Raw genomic sequence first — 18,858 nt, 5'->3', positions numbered from 1 at the left:
ATGCGTGTAATACGAACTCATACATACAGAAAGACGTTGGCCCATTAAGCAACCATTCGCGGGACCCCGAAAAGCGCAGAATAGGAAAGCACCTGCCGCGGGCATGGAATAAAGGTGACTGCAACAGTTCTCCACATCGGTAAATATTTCATGGGCATTCCGGCGTGATAGTAACTTAACTTTTGTAGTTTTCTGGGTTGTCCCTTCAACGTCATTAAAGGGATGCTGCAGTAGAATGCTATATAGTTTCTGATTTGTTTCTGAAATTGTGGATTGAGAGATAAGAAAATTGAGGATAATGAGGGCTCACAGATCAACTATAGACGACTAGTCATTGTGTTTGGTACCATATGCGGGAATGGGGTGACCAGATTGGGAGAAAGACTGAACACTGCGTCGTCACACCGAAGAGTTACAACAGGGCTATGAACCGTCTGTTATACCAGTGCATTGTAATAAGCTCATTAATGTGGGAGTGGCGTTTTACAACAGAGCTAGATGCGCACATCTGAGTGAAGAACATGGACGAAGTTAATTTGACCATGTTGCCCTATTTCAATAAGAATAAAATAGCAAAAAAACGGCCCCGCGGTAACTAATGCGTTCACTTCAGATGACTTAGAGGCGAAAGTCATATTTTTCTTCTATATTGTATTTTCTACCCCCCCCCTGAAAGTTTTCGTCACTTAAGGCGGTCTTGAATTGTCTCCGGGATCGGATGAATTGCAAGCTTTGTGTGCCTCACTTGGTTTCGCAGCTGCTTCGGTATCGGCGCACCTTTATTCAAGTGACAATGCCATTTGACGGCACCTTTTGTGACGTCACATGATGTCAATTCAACGGTCAATTTTCGTGTTTGAATGGGCATCTAAAGATACGCCTTAATAGGCTGAGTGTCACCTCCTCGGAAGTTGGCAACGAGAGCTATTGCAAGCTAGTGCCGCGAAACGGAACAAAGCGTCGAAACGTCGGTCCGAACCGCGAAGCTTCACGCGCCAACGGCCGCGAGCGCCACCAGTGCCCAGTCATCGAAACCAGCGTTACCAGAATAGTAACTCTGATCGAAACGTGTCCGTGCCTGCGAAAGAGGCCGGATCGGCGCGTCTGTCTGCTCCGCGTTCGTGCGGTCGCCCAGACGTCTTTACGGGAAAACCATTACGTGCATGTGCACCCAGCCCAGCCCAAGCCCAGCCCAGTCTGTTGCTCTGACGCGAAGAAGAGGAAGGAATTGAGAGGAGAGGGTTGGGGGTGGTAATAGTCGGGCATAGGGCTGCACGCGAACGAGGTGGTGGTGGTGGTGCAGACCAAGGACTCTGCGGGAGCAACAGTGGGGGCCACTCTTTTTTTGAGCGACGGCGGCCCCCGCGTTTCGAGTGGGGGCCAGTGGTGGTCACTGACCTCCTGGACGGGTGGCACACGCTGGACACGCGCCTTCACATCTTCCTCCTCCTTCTCTCTTCACCCCATGCGCCCCCGCCACGCCTGTCACAAACTAGTACCCCGTTTCCGTGCAGTGTGCGTCGGCCATCATGGGCCAGTTGCGTGCACTGCACGCGTAGCTGGATGATGAAGCTTCCATGAGCATGCGCGGATAGAACAATGCGGGTCCCCTGTGTTGTTTCCTTCGAAAGGAATACGCAAGGATGAAAATACGGCAATATACTGCGCCGAAGTGTTCGCCTTTAACGACTGAACGAAGTTTTTAAGTAGCGTTGGAATTGTCATGTGAGATTAATCGATTTTGGTGAGCAACGCCAAAGGCGCCAAGAAAAAAAAAAAAAGAAACAGCTTCAGAGGGAGGGAGAGAAAGAGAGAGGTGAGTACAAAAACAGCAGCGGTCTTGTAAGTAAATTGATAGAATGAGTCATTAGGTCATCCACAATGCAGGCTAAAGGCACTGCGGTATGGTTCAGTGTTAATATGAATAAACCGAATGGTACACGGACGACTTTTCCTCCTCATGTGAAACATTAAATGATGCTCTCGGATAGCAATTGTGTTGGAACTGCTCATAGAATACGACAAGGAAGTTCCATATTTACGAAAATTTACGCTAGGTACCAATAAGAATAAATAAAAAAATATCTTAGGTATTAAGAATAACAAGAAGCGACACCAATACACAGAAACTCGATATATCAGGGGCTAGAAGTATTAAAAACAGTGCGCTATTTGTCACCGAAAAAAAGTAAATAAATAGCTTACTCGTTACTCCAACAAAAAAGAAACGCGTTACCACCCTACGTTACCCACAAAAATATAACGCGTAACCATTACTACCGTTATAAAAAAAACGTAACGGATGTTACCTCTGCCGTTACTACACAATCGTAAACTTTAATCAATATGTCTTTCTCACAGGAGGCTTACAATTAGACTTCTTTACATCTCAAATTTATGTTTCACATAAAACATGTACCCCTAAAGAAGGAATATGTTCAATTTGCTCATTTATTGAGTATTCTTTGAACCTTAGCAATGCTACAGTTACATGTGATGGCTTGTGACTCTGTGGCCCACGGTGAAGCCTTCCCAATGCGACATTCTACAAAATATCACATTCAATTATCCACGCTAACTACAAGAAAAGAATCCCTGAACTCTCAAGAAATTAGCAGTAATCAGCTTTTTCCGAGTCCGAACAGCCCCTCCAGTGGAGGTCATCAAAATCGAAACTGGTGTTCCTTGGCCTCTGAAATTGCCCGCCACGTGACGGTAGGCAATCGCGGAGGCCTGCATTAACACCCTATTTTTTCTTTTTTTTTTGAGGGAGGGGGGAGGAGTCCATTGGCACGTTTTTGACACTGGATGTCCATTGGTCCACACATATCGTCTCGTTTGGGCCTCCAAAACTAATGGCGCGCGCCTCATCGACGCAGGCACACATGCGCGGACGACCTATACAAAAAAGGGCTATTCCGACCCCGCACTGAAGAATTTATTTATTTATTTATTTATTTATTTATTTTCGTATACTGCAGCCCAATTCGGTCTACCCCAGGAGTGGGGTTCTCCAACATCAGAACACAAACAGCAAGGCAATACAACACTGAAGTAGAAAGAAAAATAAAAGCAAAAAAATACAGTTATAACACTCTTAATAAACAAACCACGATTCAATTCATTTGTTGAAGAATTTATCTAAAAGTAATGATCTGGTTGACCCAGGCGAACTATTTCATGCTTAGTCATGCAAAAATATTTGTGAATAAACGTTTCTCGTTCACTTCAGCCTGTATAATTGCCGCAAAAAGTTGCGAGCTTTTATGTGAGCATGTCCAAAAACAGCCTCACTGGCTCCTAAGCTCGATAACCAAAAACTTAGCGGCATGCCGTTGGGGAAAGAAGTAAAAGTTGTTTTAAAAACAAAGTAGTTAAGTCTTAGCAACTTTGTAGCAACTATTTTATAGAAGTTAATAAAGTCACTCATATTTAGACATTTTTTTTTTCAAAAATAGTGTACTTCGCTCTACAAGTTTAAAACAATGTTTCTTCGCTCTATCATTACCATTACGAAGCAAACATTCTGTGTGTGGAATGTATGCACAACGTAGAGCCATGAAACATTGCTTGAAACTTGTAAAGCGAAGTGAGTGAATCTAATAAAGTCGTTTCCCTCGCTTCGCTCTACAAATTTCAAACAATGTTTCTACTCTACGTAGTGCATATACTCCATACACAAGATGTCTTTTTTGCAATATAAATATTAGTGTGTTACATCATTATCAACTTTCGAGAACGACTGTTGGTGAAATTAGACGCATGCCTGCTAAGTATACAATACAGCGAATAATACCAAGGAGTGCATACTCTGTGCTTGGTGCGATCTTCGCGCATGTTCAAGAACTCCCGATGGTTGAAATTTCCGAAGCCCTCCACTATACGGCGTCTCTCATAATCATATAGTGGGATTGGGACGTAAAACCCCATATATTCTTATTATTTATAAGGGTACACTGATTAACATAACTACATTTTCACATCATTTCTTGAAAAGTTCAACGCCCCTATTCAAAGTGTTCACATCCACCATATATGAAAGCTGATCATCTAAGGCGTTCGCTTATATTCAAATGTGTCCACTAGGCTATAAGGTGTGGAGGTACAAGTTTCTAGCGGAACAAACGAATTATGTGCAAGAGAGAAAGACAGAAAATAAAATTTATTTGTCTCTAGAGCTGTTCTATAGAGCGCATGTCAATGGGTCTTCTGTCCTGGACTGCTGTGGCCATTGCTACCTCTCTGACGCACTCAACCAGCCTCATACGTGGTCGTCCGCTTCCCACTGCTCCGGTGAGGTGTTGCATATGACGGGTACTGCCGTTATATTCTGGCATCCCCATGTTGTTGTGGTGAACTGTCGGTTTCCAAGGACACGCGTCTCTGCATTGTGTTGAGTATATTTAATAATCTGTTAGCATGAACATGAATTCGTTCGCCACTGCCGCCAGGATACCGAATGCTCCCTGTTCAGTTTCACGTGGGGTGGGGGATATCACCTTCTTTTCTCTCTGGAGTCTGGAATGCTGCAGAATGTCCATGTAACTGCACGTCAGCGCCTCCATGCTCCCGTCCACCGATCTGCCTCGGCTATATAGCGTAGATCGGCCTGAACATTCCCGGTTACGCCCTCACGCCTTGGGGCCCACATTATTTGGCATGTTTCATTGCTCACGCCATCGGCGTTTAAGATGCGAATGGCTTTACAGCCTGCCCTACACCCCATTGGTGTATTCCCGGAAGGCGTTCCGAGATCCGACCCGAGACATTTCTTCCAGCAAAGCAACCCGTTTATGTAAAATGTTTGTACGGGAAATGACGGTACATGAAAATGTTTTTGCATATCCGTATTTGTACTACCTTTTGGTTCCGTTATTTTGTTAATGTGCGTACCTACACGTAGGTTTCCTGGCGGCCTACTTACTTCGACAAAGTGATTGAATATTACTATGTATTCAGTATTCAATTTCCTTTACGATCACTCATACTTAAAAATTGTGAGCCGGAAGTTGCACAAACATACTGCGCAAGTTTCGAGACAGGTTGGGCGCCCACTAACACTAGAATAATAAGGGTAAGTCCCAAGTTTTTTGTGTAATAATGAACAGAATCTCCGGCGTTCGCAAGAAGTATACCAGTTTAATACAAATACGTCTAAGCGTGTGCGTTTTTCTTCGGCAACATATATACTACAGTAAAGCCTCGTTACGATGAAGACACAGCTCACCCGCAAATTCCTCAGTTATAATCGAAATATTGTTATAAACGTATATCGTTAGCTCGGTAATAAAAGCAAGGTTGTTGGTGGTTTATGCCGTTATAGCCGATATTTCACTATATTCGAAATAGGGACATTGAATTTAGACTGAACGAGTTAGCTGATAGTCCCATTAAACGTAAGTAATAATTCTAATTAGGTACAGCTGAAAGTGCAATACTCCTAAACATGCTTTCTGCTCCTTGTTCGGGCATCGGCACGTCACTGTAGCGATGCCTGCCGTGGTAAAAGTTAGATGCATATTTAGGGAGAAAATATTTTTGCTTAACAGTAATGCGCGAACCTATGCCACATTCACACTTTGTGTCAATTTCTAGAAATAATGACAAATGACACATGATAAGGAACTCCTATTCAACCTTCAATACAAACAGCACGCATGAATCTGAATGATAGGTATACAGTAAGACGGAACTTCATAATGTCCAGAACTGTGAGATTTGCAAGTGTACTTCTCGAACATTGCAACTGAGGCGTTAAATGAAGCTCGATACAACAGTAAATATATATAATTTTTATACGTTTCGGGCTTACTGCAAAGCGACCACTGATTTGAGCGTGGTGCACCTAAATCTAAATACGCAGACAAGCTTTCTCGCCTCCATCGAAAATGGGGCCACCTCGGCTGCGATGGGATCCCGCGATTCTCGGGTCAGCAGTCGAGTATACCCTAACCATTGGACCACCGTGACGGGTGCACACGATGCTTTGGGAGCCACCACTGAATAACTCAAGGGTCACCAGTGTAAGAGGAATATGCTGTTTTAGTGGCTTCAGACTATATAGGTTACTGTAAATATTACATCCACGCTGGCATTAACAAATCGTAATCATCGGCTGCTACTGATTTTGCAAAGATCATCACATTCGCGTAACAAAACAACGAAAAGTAGCAGTTACAGCAGCTGGTTGTTGACTCATCAAGGGCTGTTGTTCAAGCACGTCGTCTAAATACAAGTTCGAGAAATGAATGTGAACTGTGCATATACAGCTGTATGAACCCTGGGTAAGACAGCTATGGAGTTCCCACGTCATTTCTGAATGAGTACCTTGCCACGAAATTCAAGTCAGCTCATATATATACTAGACAGTGCGTACGTTAACAATACTTATAACATCTCGCGACACCTGCATATGTTCTAGCATGGTTCGGTCAAGCGGCGGGTTTCGGATGTATCGCGGCCTTCCTACCGTATCCAATTGCATACTTCACGCGCAGCTTAATTTTGACTTACTGTTGGCTACTGATGGCTCGTGTTCGCTAATTTATGGCAATCGTTGGCAAAGTGTTGTCTGACGCTGGCTAATGTCGTTTAGGGTGGAATATCGGCTGCTATAACAACGTTGTCGTTACCATTTGATTCATTGAGTGATTGATTGGTTCACGGATTGATTGATTCAATCAATCAATCATTCATTCATTGAGCGAATCAGTTAAGTTGAATTGATCACCCTGAAGGTGCCCTTTTGAAGGGGCATTTATGTAATGCCCCCTCCAATTATATATGTACATAAGTGGGTGGTGTTTTATGGATGATTGACAATAAACATAGAAAGAGATGTTTCAATATTGAACATGATCCACAACACGCTGTCGAAAAGCAGATAAAGCCGATGGTGACCACTGATTGATTCATTCATTGACTGTTTTAACGGCTCACACTGTCTTCAGCCGGACGAACACTGCTCACAACTAACGATGCCTGCCGTCTAGACAGGCTCGCGCAGAAAACGATGCACTGTTCGGTGGGCTGCCGAGACACGAAAACAATGCATGTAATGCGGGGCGGCCGGCCACGCATGAACTTGAAGCACGACGGGAACTCGTCTCTCCCATTTTGGCTCCCGCCTTCTATCCTAGACCAGCTCCCCCCCCCCCCCCAGCCTTTCCACCCCTTCCGCCCACATGCGTACCCTAGCCAGACCTAACCGTGCTTAAGGGCGCGAAAGGAATCGCCTAGAAGTTCGCGCGTGCGTGCTTTAATGCATCTGTGATCGTTTTCTTCCGGCCACAACAAGGTGTGCACGCGACGTCTCTGAAGCGCTTGTAAATGACCCGTATACTATTTGCTTTCAAACAGGTTGGCCCGACCATTTGCGCTCGCTTTCCTTTGTTCTTCTTTCTTTTTTTTTTTTGCGAGCTGCCCGCTTTGCCTTAATAATAGGTCCTTCTTCGGGCAACCCGATCGCTTTCTTGCGTGCAGGTTTTCCTTTTACGAGGTGCTCCTTCGTCGTTACAGAACAAGCAGGGCGTGCAGTTTTTCTTGATGTCGCGTCACGAATAAAAGTGAAATAAGGGTTCAGAAACAATGCTGTGGCCACTGCCCCTTTATTCCCCCCCCCCTTTCCTATTCGTTCCAGAAGCTGGAAGCGTGATTCTGTACTAAATTCGCGAATAGAGGCCGGAGAGTAAAAGTGATAAAACAACAAAAGACGCACGCAAATATGTTTGTTGACTCGGCATTACGAACTTTTATGATAACAACAGTGTGCTTGTTATTTCTGTACTTTTTTTTCCGAGGGAAGGGGGGGAGAGGCAGGAGGGGCATCTAGCGGAATGATGCGACCGTCATGAAGCAGCCGCGTACGAAAAAATAAATAAAAATAAAGCAACTTATACGCAAACAACCTCGCTCGATGTTCCGAAGCAAAGCAAAAGATATTACAAATGACCCTGGCGTAACTACCGCATACATACACTAAGAAAATGGCGAGGGAAAGAGGGCCTGCAGCGATGCGAAGATAGTAATTTTCTAAACTACACCGGTGGCCACTTAATCTCCCGTCTACGTAATCGTTGAGCATATGCGCGACCGCTTTGACTGATCCTAACCATCCGTCGAGTGGAGCACAAGACAGTGATTATTTTTAGCGATTCCTAGCGAGCCCGAAGCCCGTTGCTAGTGGTTGTACTATGCGTATATTTATTTATCCGATGGTACCTTGTCGTGCAATGGTTTTATGGGAGCAGTTCTTGTGTTATTCATGCGGATACCCACCACGATGCTTGTGAGACCATTTTGCATTACGTACTGCGCTGAGCGCAAAGTGGCTAGTTCGATTACCAGTCTGGGCGTGCAAATTTTTAGGCATATAGAAATGAAGGAACACTCGTACGTATTCCGGATACGGCTCAGTCTGCCGTGGTGGAGCAACGGTTACGGAGCTCGGCTGCTGACCCCGAAAGTCGCGGGTTCGATTCCTGCTGCGGCCGTCACATTTCGATGGAGTCATTATGCGATAGGTAAGTGTAGCGTGTGATGTCAGTGCACGTGTCAGAACACCAGATGTCAGAACGTTTCGGAGGGCTTCCCTGCCGCGTGTTTGACGATCCTATCCTTGTTTTGGCGCGTACATTTTCAGGTATTATTAATTCTTGCCAAATGGCTTTTGGGTGAATGCGGTGTGGTGCACAGACGACGGACAAAAAAAGAGACGACATGAGCGCTAGTCTCAAATTAAATACGCGTTAAAAAACCCCAGATGGTGGAAATTTCCGGAGCTCTCCACTGGCGTCTAATCATATGGTGGTTTTGGGACGATAATCCCCACATACCAATCAATGGAACGATATATATATATATATATATATATATATATATATATATATATATATATATATATATATGTGTGTGTGTGTGTGTGTGTGTGTGTGTGTGTGTGTGTGTGTGTGTGTGTGTTGCGTAAACTGCATAAACATTTGGAAGCCACAGGTTACTACACAACCTTTTTTAATAAGCTTCTTTTATGAGCGTATAGCCATCTATACGACATAATACGATAGTTCGTGTACCTCGGTTCGGCTATGCGCATCCGAAAAGCCTTGACATGAAACGACAGGAAAGAGAAAACTCGGAATTCTTAAATTCCCGGGGCAGAGATAGCGCGTACTATCACACATCTATCAGCCCTGCGTGATTGTTCCGGAAGCACGCGTCCCCTTACACGCCCCCTCGCACGTGTGGGAAAAGCATGCGTGGATTTGGCAGCGCGTCAAAATAACGCCTCCCAGGGGCATCGGCTTTTCTTGCACGCAAGAGCGCATTCGTATTGGATCTGCGGGCGTTACGAGTCGTGCAACGGGACCTCCACAGTATTCAGAACATTTTTTCTTTACGCTTTCGTCCTTCAATTCCGAATTTGTGAGAAACGTCGTACGTCGACTGCTCCTGCTAAGTTAGCCCGTCATGCGTGCGCAAGTGAGCGGCTGCAGCGCCTGACTCGTGCAAGAACTTTGGCGCCGATGCGACCAATTTCCGTTGTAGTCGTCGGCTTCCTATATATGCGTGGCTGCCACACACTCGAAGAATTGTCTCACGAAAGTTTCCGAGCACAAATGCAACGCATGGAGACGCGTACCATCCCCCTCTTGTTGTGCAACCCGTTCGAGAAGCGCGAATACCGGGACGTAAAACTTGGTACAACTCGCGACTCAGTCATGTGAAATAATCGCAGCGACGGGGCGAATAACGCGAGCCTTGGCGCGTCGTATCTTCGCATGTAACGGGGAAATCCGATGGTGCCGTGGAACTCTTATTTCCGTAGGAAATACCTCGAACCTCGCGCAATAGGGTCTTGGATTAAAAGTGATTGTAGCTATTCTCAGAAGCCAGACTCGAATAAATTGAAACTTGGAGCACCTTTTTTCAAAGGTTGGCCTGTGTTCACAAAAGCTTTTACGCCTATTCTGGTAGCTTGTAGGTTGTTGCTAAGCTTTAGCTAGATGATGGTAGCTTTGTTTTTAGCTTGATTTTATATTGTTGCTAACCTTCAGCTAGGTGATGCTATAGCTTTGTTTCTAGCTTGCTTTTATTAGATTGTTGCTAAGCTTTAGCTAGGTAATGGCAGCTTTGTTTCTAGCTTGCTTTTAGATTGTTGCTAAGCTTTACCTAGGTGATGGTAGCTTTGTTTCTAGCTTGCTTTTATATTGTTGCTAAGCGTTAGCTAAGTGATGGTACCTTTGTTTCTAGCATGCTTTTAGATTGTTGCTAAGCTTTGGCTAGGCGATTCTAGGTTGTTTCTATGGGTCGTTCGTGCGCTTTAGCTAGGCTGCTTCTTTTAGATAGGCTGCTTCTATGTTACTTCTAGATTGTTTCCGGGCTTTAGCTATAAAGCTAGAATGTTTTCGGCCAGATTCTAGGCTTTTAGCTAGGTGATGCTAGGCTAATTATATATCACCGCTATAGGCTAATCGATATCCTGATTTCTGGGTGGCTTCTGAGTCTTTGTTGGGCTTTTACCAGTTGTTGTTAGGTTCGTTTTCTAGGTTATTGGATGCTTTGTCATACACTTCAATATCACCGCCAGCTTCGTCGTCACTGTGCGACAAAATGTAACCTTCACCATTTCTTTTCTCTACCCCTCTCTCTATTTCATCCTGTCCATATATATTTCCTATTTATTTTTATATCTTTCTTTCTCTCCCTTGTTCAGGTGTTTTACAAGTTCCTCTTCGCCGAGCAGAGTTTTCGTTTAACGCCCACTGTACTCGAAAGTCGGGCTTGCCTATATTTCTTGTGGCGCATTCCCACCTGCACGATGCAGCACAGCTTACCGATAGTTTAAACAGGTTCACTGTAAGAAGAATGAAGAGAGCACGTGGTGGATCAAGATGGTCATAACTTTTTGTGCACATTGCATACGCCAAGCCGTTTACGGCCGGCTTAACCCGCTTCACTGCTAAAAAAAAGTCGTGGCTTAGGCTCTGTCAACACCGAAGCTTTATAACATGAGCCCACGAGAATAACTGTGATCGAACCGTTCGTTCCTGATCACCGACGTTCAATGATGTCCGGGTCATCATTTTGCAGAAATGAGGCTGGAAACACGTGGACTGCTGTCAGAACAAAGGCAAGTCTATAGACTTCATTGCTGCTGCTTGGGAGCCCTCTTATGTATACTTCCTCACCCAAGGACGCAAGTTTATGCGGATAACGAATGTAACGCTTGGTAACTATTTCCGGCACAGTCGTCATCTATACGGTGGCCACCCTTTCCACATTCTTTAGCAGTGTCATCTAGATATTCAGCGAGCAAACTAGCGTGTGCTTTTCCCTTTTAGTTTTCAAAACAAAAAAAAAACGTGCCAGATGGCGCTAGTTATCCTGGAGGCGTTTATTCTCCTCAAGCAAGGTATTTGAGATTGAACGCGGAATTATGGGGGGCAATATGCAGGGCTAGAGTATTTCTTACTGGCTGTGCTAGTAAAAATACGCTGCGGTTCAGTTTAATATTCTGCACAGCGATTTTATTCAGAGTGGTTACCAACGCTGACCACCGTGAATGGCCCCGCCACGCTGGTATATAGTGCAAAGGTATACTCGGCTACTGACCCGCAGGTCACGGGATCAAATCCCGGCTGCGGTGGCTGCATTTTCGAATGAGGCGAAAATGCTGTAGGCCCGTGTCCTCAGATTTGGGTGCACGTTAAAGAACCCCAGGGGATCGAAATTTCCCGAGCCCTCCACTACGGCGTCTCTCATAATCATATGGTGGTTTTGGGACATTAAACTCCACATACCAACCGTCGTGCATAAAAGGGTTATAGGAGAGGGGAGGTGTCGGTCTGCATGAAGAAAATTCAAAATAGAATTATTATTTTTTCACCTTCTTGGCCGCAGCATTGTCTGCGCATGCAAAATTTTAGAGAACATGCTGGTTCCAAAAATATGGCCTAGAAAGACTTTAGAAGAAAATTAGTCCAACAGGTGAGCGTCCAAGCTCTTACAGATACTGCATAGAAACTCAAGTGATCTGTTGGCGCAGAGGCGGAACTAAATAAATTCAGATCCTTTGCGGACTTTTGGATCAGTACAACAGCGTCCAAGCATCAGCCAGAAACACTGTCCAAAAAGAGGGTGCTCGAACTTCAGCACAAAGGCACAACCATCCTGAACGTTTGGGATGTGTCAAACATGCATTGTTCTACTCTGCCTTTGGAAAGAAAAAAAAAGCTGTTTTTCAGAATTCCACAACAAGTTATTCTTTCTCTGCAAAGCGCAAAGTATGCTACTACATGGAAACTACCAGTTCTTACATATGTGCAGTGCATAGACCCTTCCAGTACAATGGTCATCAGCGGTGACTAACTCGTGGGAGCTTTTTTACAAGTCGTAATTTTCTTTTCGTGTGTGCCCGGTGTTATTGTGTCCTTTGATCATATATTTGCATTAAAATTGAAAATTAAAACCAAAGCCTACTCTTGTGCTTGAAAGAGGTAAGGCAGAGAATGCGCATCTGCAGGAATGACTGGTGGTGGCGCCGCGGAGAAGTTCGCGCTCAAGTTCATCGTGACAACATGGATTTTGACGCTGTTGGCTCCGGCGAGTTTAAATATTGATCGGTAACCTCAATTGCTCTAACTGTCAATGAAAGATTGAAGATGTATTAATAACATTTACGGTGCTCAACCTCCCATGCAGAAATAGCGTAAAAGATACGGTGTAGTATATATCCTGTCGTATAGTATATGCGGTTAATGCCTAAGTTTGCTTTAGCATGTGTCTTTTCCGATAAGTGTAAACACAAAGCTTAAACGTTATTTTGGGAATATTCTCGATCCATTACGACCTCACATCTTATCACCATTGCAGGCTCACTCCTGTTCCCGTACTGAAAATTGCGTCCTCTATTTCGTTCTATCTTAACCTTTTAATATGTACCAAATAGCTCATGTAAGCTCCGGCACACCCTGTAAGCTCCCGCACACCACTGCGCTGACGGCCGTACCGCCAATCCCATGAGGACTTCCCGACGAGCTCTGGTGAGCCTGATCAACCTCTCTCTCACTAGACACTGCCGTTTCCGATCCCTCTACAAATACACCGAATCAGTACGCATTGAAAGTTACATACGTCAAAGTTATACGCAGCTAAATGAATCAAATGGACATTTAGGCTAGGAAAAGCATATCAGATGTTCAATGTCTTTGGCCGTAAGGTACTAAGTGCGACGTAGACTGATATGAATTGAAATAGACAAAAGTCACCCATTCCATCGGTGGGACTACAACCCAGAACCACCGATCCCACCAATGGATGAATGGTTTTTCATCCACTTCGATTCTTTCAACTTTCGTCCCAATTGTCACACTAAAGTTGAAGACAAAATTTTCTGTGCCTTTTGTGGCCATATGCATGTTCGAGTAACTTCGAAACATCAACAAGTGCTACAGAAAAAGTTCCCTCTTTGGTTGATATTCCAAAGTGTTCCACCTTTGCGAAGCTCCTTCGTCGATGCACTCAGTAGTGTGACTGCACGTTGCAAGCTCTGTCATGCCAGCTGGTACAGTTACGACGGCAAGACAGTACAATAATGATGGTCGTGCTCGGCGGGGTTGGATTCCTAGCGCATACACATAATGCCAGCCTCGACATCAGTTGTATAATCCCTCCAAAACTGCGAAACACTCACGTCCCAACCCTTTTGCGCAACAAAAGTTGCGACGCCTGCATGCAAACGCTCGTACCACACGTTCATCGTTCGAACAGCTCACACTCACCGGCTGCGTGGCGATGAGACGATGGCAGGCCACCGACATTCGAACGAAGCCTGAGTTGGCGCCGCCGACGTTGCGCTGAAGCGCGCGTTTCCGACGCCGTCCATGAAGCCCCCGCCGCGCAAGCCGCGGGCCCAATGCAAAACAAGCCAGCCGCAGCGCCATCTTTGAATCCGGGAGCCGCCGGGGAACAAAAACCCCGGCTCTCTCGCCTGTCTCCTTCTCGTTTCCCGGCGATCGCTAAGGACAGTTTCGTAGTCGATGTCTGGAAGGCGCTTCCGCAGACGTCTCGATGCGGCGGCAGTGATTCCGCGCACTCGTTGGCCTGCCGCCGTCGGCGCGGGACATTCTTTAGCGGCGACAGACGCTACGTCGGCGCACTGCTGATGGAGGCTGCTCCTCCTGCAGCACGCCGGTGGTGGCACTGTCCCGGGCTGCGCGAGCGACAAATTAGGAATATTAATTAGACCGCGCCTGCGTGTTCGAGTCGCGCGCGCTTTCCCTCGCCACCACGGCGCGTTTCTGACGCAGCTGGTGCCCGGGAACTCTCGCCGCATGGAGGAGAGAGGAATGGTTCTTCTCTATGTCGATGGAAAGCTGCGTAGGCCAAGATATCGATCGGCCACATGCGGAGGAGAGAAGGCACAGACAAAGGCGTAGTGGCATTTCGTGTAGGCAGAAGTTCATAGTAGGAACATTCCTTTCGCGCTGAGGGCCCTTCGAAAGAGATGATCGGAACGTTCTTCATCTCATCCTCCAATATTTCATCTGCATGGGTATGTGATGCGCAAACTGTCGTAAATCAATTCTTTGACAGCGAAGCTGTTTAATGCGTGTGCGGCCTATCATGAAGATATGATTATCACAAACGGGTATGTCCCACAGAAATTGGTTCAATACCACAACTCCCCACTGGTCCACTAGAAAATGAAGAAGGCAGCAGTTAACAAGTGTTATTGCAGTAGACGCATCACAAAGTGACGAAAAGTCAGCAGTTGGTATATTTAGCCCGAATATAGATTGGTCTTATTCCCTTCGACTACCGATTTCATACCCGTTTTTGTGGCTGAATTTCTGGCAGCAGTACTCGCATTACGCACGTTGAATACGGCACTTACATCAGCTGTTATAACAACAGATTCTCTATCTCTCTGCGCGGCACTGTCTGTTGGTACTGAAGCTCAAGTAATAAAAACGTTCCTTGCGCTAGTACCTACGCACTTGAAAAAAAATCCAATTAGTTTAGGTACCTGAGCATAAAGGCATGTTCCCAAATGAAATAGCCGATTCCTAGCTAAGTGGTCAATGAGCGTACCGATACTACCGTACTTTCCAACATCCGTTTATTTGACTGCTGCTCGATTCCGCAGGCGTGCGCTTATGGAAGTCTTTGGAGGCAAAGCTCTGACAAACGCTACCGAACATTACCATTTATTTTATCCCTGGCGAAGAGCCATTTGCCAAACTTGTAAACTACGAGTGGCTATCGCAAGGATGCGCTGCCGGGCACCGAATCTAAATTTCTACAAACGTCTGCTCAGGCACCACTGTGCGCGTCCTGTGGTGAACTGAAAACAATAGATCATTTCTTTTTGACCTACAGGTGGTTTGCTACAGTACGAAAGGCCCTTTTAGAAAAACCTTTACGTGATATTGGTATGGATTTTAGTGTGCCTGTCATTTTGTTTTATGGAGCCCCCAATTTTTGGATTCTCCAGTGCGAAAGAACGCGCGACTGTCAGCGACTATGTTAATGAAACTCATAGGTTGACTAATTAATCTGTATCATCATCCTAACGTGTCTATAACACTATATACGTATAAAAATGAGAATAGTGCTCTAATTTAAGGATAAATTATTTTCTTTATTTATATAATTATATGCATTAGATCAAGCACTGCAATTTTCTCGGTCAGCTGTAATATTTCTAACATTTCATTATTCTAAAACTGCACACTATTTTACAAAATCACTTAATTCTTGGCGAATCCCCCCAGTGGGTATGTGCCATGGGCAATAGGTAAACAAGAACAAGAACAAAATGGCTCCAAAGCGATGGTTGTGAGCCGAAGACCCCGGGTATACGTGCAACGTGCCACAGAATGCTATAGGGAACGGGAAAGGCAACGGCGGCCACGGGAAGACCCCGACGGAGTGGCAAGCCTATATAAGCCAACCATGACGCGCCCGTAGATCTATGCGAGGTGCGAACACTTCGTTTCAGCGCGAATTTCTGTCTCTGGAGTTTGGACATCGTGTCTGTGATTTCGGCGGTTCAACTCGAACCGCTTTGCACCGAGAACCAACGTGGAAACAACCTAGCATCACTCATATACCTCGAGCCGAGCAACGACCTAGAATCAACCTTATAAACAACCTGCGTCACCTATAGCTAAGGGCCGTAGAAACCCCGTAGATGCAACCTGATTATAACCTTCAAAGAGAGAGAGAGTTCAACTTTATTGGCGATCAGGCGCGCGTTCTCTTCGCCCAGAGGCGGGTGACTTCCTCATTCCAGGTAGCCATGGCTTGCCCCCGGGGCCCAAGCTCTTTCCACCAGCTGGAGCAAGTGGTCATCATGGTTTATCGACGTCAGCAACGCCTCCCACTGTTTTTTTTATTTTCTTGTACGCTGTGTGCGTCCATGGGCGGTTCACTCGGGTTGTTTCGACAGCGTTATACCATGTGTTTGCAGATTCCTGGCAGTATTCACAGTTCCTGCTTATAGTTGCTGGGGTACATTGCGCGTAGTAGCGCACCGTGCGAATAGGTGCCTGTCTGTAGCTTTTTCCAGGTCACCGCTTGCTTTCTACTCAACCTTTTGTTAGCAGGTGGACAGTAACGTCGTTGCTTGCCGTAGTGCGCAAGTATAATACAGTCTTGCTGTTTCAAGTGTTGCGCTGCTCGAAGATGCAAGCTTCGCCAATTATTTATTGTGCCTCCTTGCTTAACACGTTCTCTCAATTTGCACAACTCCTTATTTTGTAGCCCTCTCCTAATCAGTATAAACCTTTATTCATGCTTCGAGTGCTGCTGGGCCTTTGCTTTTTGGGGTGAACTGTGAACGAGTTCATATTTCAAAGAGGAACAATCGGCTCTGGTGTGTTCCCCGGAACAATAGAGTTTGGTAGTACATGGTTGTTTTATTGATTGATTGACTCATTCATTCATTGGTCAATTAGGTTTAAATCTTCAGGCAACAGCAACCTTGCAGTGAATATACCAGTCTCAAATCGGGCTTTTTTTTTTTATCAGGAGGCGCGCTCGAGAGCTCCGACCTCGCCGCTCAGCAACGGCCTGCCAAGAGGGCCCACGACGCGGTGGTCAGGCACCGCCTGCACGTTCCGACGTGGAAGCTGCCCGCGGCGGCTCCTCCCCCATAAAGTGACTTTCCTATAGTCGCCCCTAAGGACCTGAATAAAGTTCATTGTCTGTCTGTCAGCGGTTCACGGAGCAGCGAGATCGGCGTCTCCTGCCACGCAGTGGGGTCTGATCCAAGGTGTGCCCGAAATTATTTTTTTCGTCCCACAACGCCAGTGGGTACAGAAAGGCGCCACTTCCTCACGCGCGTTTTAAGGGGATATCTCAAATTGAAAGAAAATGTAGGAGTAATAAAGAACACACTCTAGCTCCTCTGAGATCTTCGTGCATATAAAATGCTCGCCGTTATTGTGCTAGCGGGTGCATGACGCGTGGTAGAGATGAATAGACAGTACGGTGTGGAGCAAGGTGTTGGGGTTTCGACTCTCCAGTCGGGTGTTTCGGTATCTTTTAGATGCGAAGCAGCTCGTTGACTAGCCTGTGCAACGCTGTCGTTCCGTACAAACGCGCCGCGCGCGCAGGTGTTGGCTCGGTGCCAAGTAGATCACCCCGCGGCTGCGCGTTGACGTCACGCTCCCCTCGCAGTACACGCGCTCGCCGCGGCGCCTGCAGTTGCCGCCTCGTCCGTTCTCCCGCAACTCCTGCCGCGAGCGCCGCTAGCTTTACCACCGACTCATCGGTTCACGCGCAATAATTCTGACGCTCGCCTAATGCACGCGTTGAAACATGTCTGTACGTGTCACCTACAAGACCTAACCCAGCCATCGCTTCAAACGAATCTTCCAGCGATCACCGCATAGCCGTTCAACTCGTGACGCCACCCGTGCACAACTGTGCTGCTTCGTTTCCTACCAGGCTTCGTTCGGGGAGATCGTCCAAATTTTTTGTTCTACACTCTTGGGAAGGGGTATACTTTTGGGATGGTGTGCTAAAAACTCTGAATAAGTAGTTTCCACTAGATTTACTCGAGATAGGGTAACTTGCCGTAAATTATTATGATGGAGTCTCAATTGATCAAGTCGTGTTGACTGGTGTTCACTGTATATGGCGTTGCACAAATGGCTGGATGGCACTTTGACCCAGACACAAAGCCAGCAAGAATTGATTTCAGTCGCAGCATGTCTCCGTTCATTGAGATTATTTAATATGCAAGAGTCCGCACCAGAATGGCTGCCGAGGACATAACCTCTTGCAGCACTGAAACCATTTTAAGTTGACAAAACCGGTCCAAATGGGACAGAGGGCATCTTGTCTTACTTTTAGCGGTGCAGCTCCTCACGCTGTGGCACAGTCCCTCCATCGTTGTTCGTCGGAGCCACCCCCGGCTGCTTCTCACAAAGTTCACTAGATGGCACTGTGTTTTGACTGTACGAGAATTGATCACTAGATGGCGCGGAGCCACGTGCTGCGTGTTCACTGCAATGACATCAGTGGTCTACAGGCTGGTTATGCAGATTATAAAGGAAAGACTGCAGGCATGGATAGAGGATGAGGGGGTGCTGGGGGAACTGCAGAATGGGTTTCGGAAACACAGGAGGTTGGAAGACAATCTTTTCTCACTGACGCAGTGCATCGAAATAGCAGAAAAGGGACACAGGCCCCTGTGGCTAGCATTTTTGGATATCAAGGGAGCGTACGATAGCGTGGTTCAAGAGGAAGTGTGGGGAATACTGGACGCACTAGGCGTGGAAGATGTAGTCACTAATTTTTTAAAGGAGATCTCTAAAAGTAACAAGGTAGTTATAAAGTGGGAAAAACAGG

At 46.1% G+C, this 18,858-nt stretch overlaps 1 protein-coding gene and 1 long non-coding RNA gene across 2 annotated transcripts in view; one reads left to right on the top strand and one right to left on the bottom strand.

Annotated features, from left to right (window-relative positions):
* The window catches only part of LOC119172159 (uncharacterized), a 56,243-nt gene extending 41,801 nt beyond the window's left edge, over nt 1-14,442 (bottom strand). Inside the window, exon 1 of the long non-coding RNA XR_005109924.2 lies at nt 13,779-14,442. This is a non-coding gene — a long non-coding RNA (uncharacterized LOC119172159). The remainder of the gene's footprint in view (nt 1-13,778) is intronic.
* On the top strand, nt 8,118-17,414 carry LOC142814320 (uncharacterized). The gene is made up of 2 exons (XM_075892989.1): nt 8,118-8,522; nt 17,032-17,414. Exons 1-2 carry the CDS (start codon nt 8,240-8,242, stop codon nt 17,157-17,159), a joined length of 411 nt encoding a protein of 136 aa, XP_075749104.1. The 5' UTR covers nt 8,118-8,239; the 3' UTR covers nt 17,160-17,414.
* Nucleotides 17,415-18,858: the final 1,444 nt, after the last annotated feature.

The sequence above is a fragment of the Rhipicephalus microplus genome, chromosome 4, assembly GCF_043290135.1.
Source record: "Rhipicephalus microplus isolate Deutch F79 chromosome 4, USDA_Rmic, whole genome shotgun sequence".
In the NCBI taxonomy this organism is placed as follows: domain Eukaryota; kingdom Metazoa; phylum Arthropoda; class Arachnida; order Ixodida; family Ixodidae; genus Rhipicephalus; species Rhipicephalus microplus.
This window is presented reverse-complemented; position numbering and strand designations above follow the sequence as displayed.

Bases quoted from the DNA above. Each gene is read 5' to 3' on its own strand.
- LOC142814320 (XM_075892989.1), top strand. From the start codon at position 8,240: ATGGGAGCAGTTCTTGTGTTATTCATGCGGATACCCACCACGATGCTT. The intron at 8,523-17,031 runs GTAAGTGTAGCG...TTTTTTTATCAG, and splicing joins ATGGAGTCATTATGCGATAG to GAGGCGCGCTCGAGAGCTCC.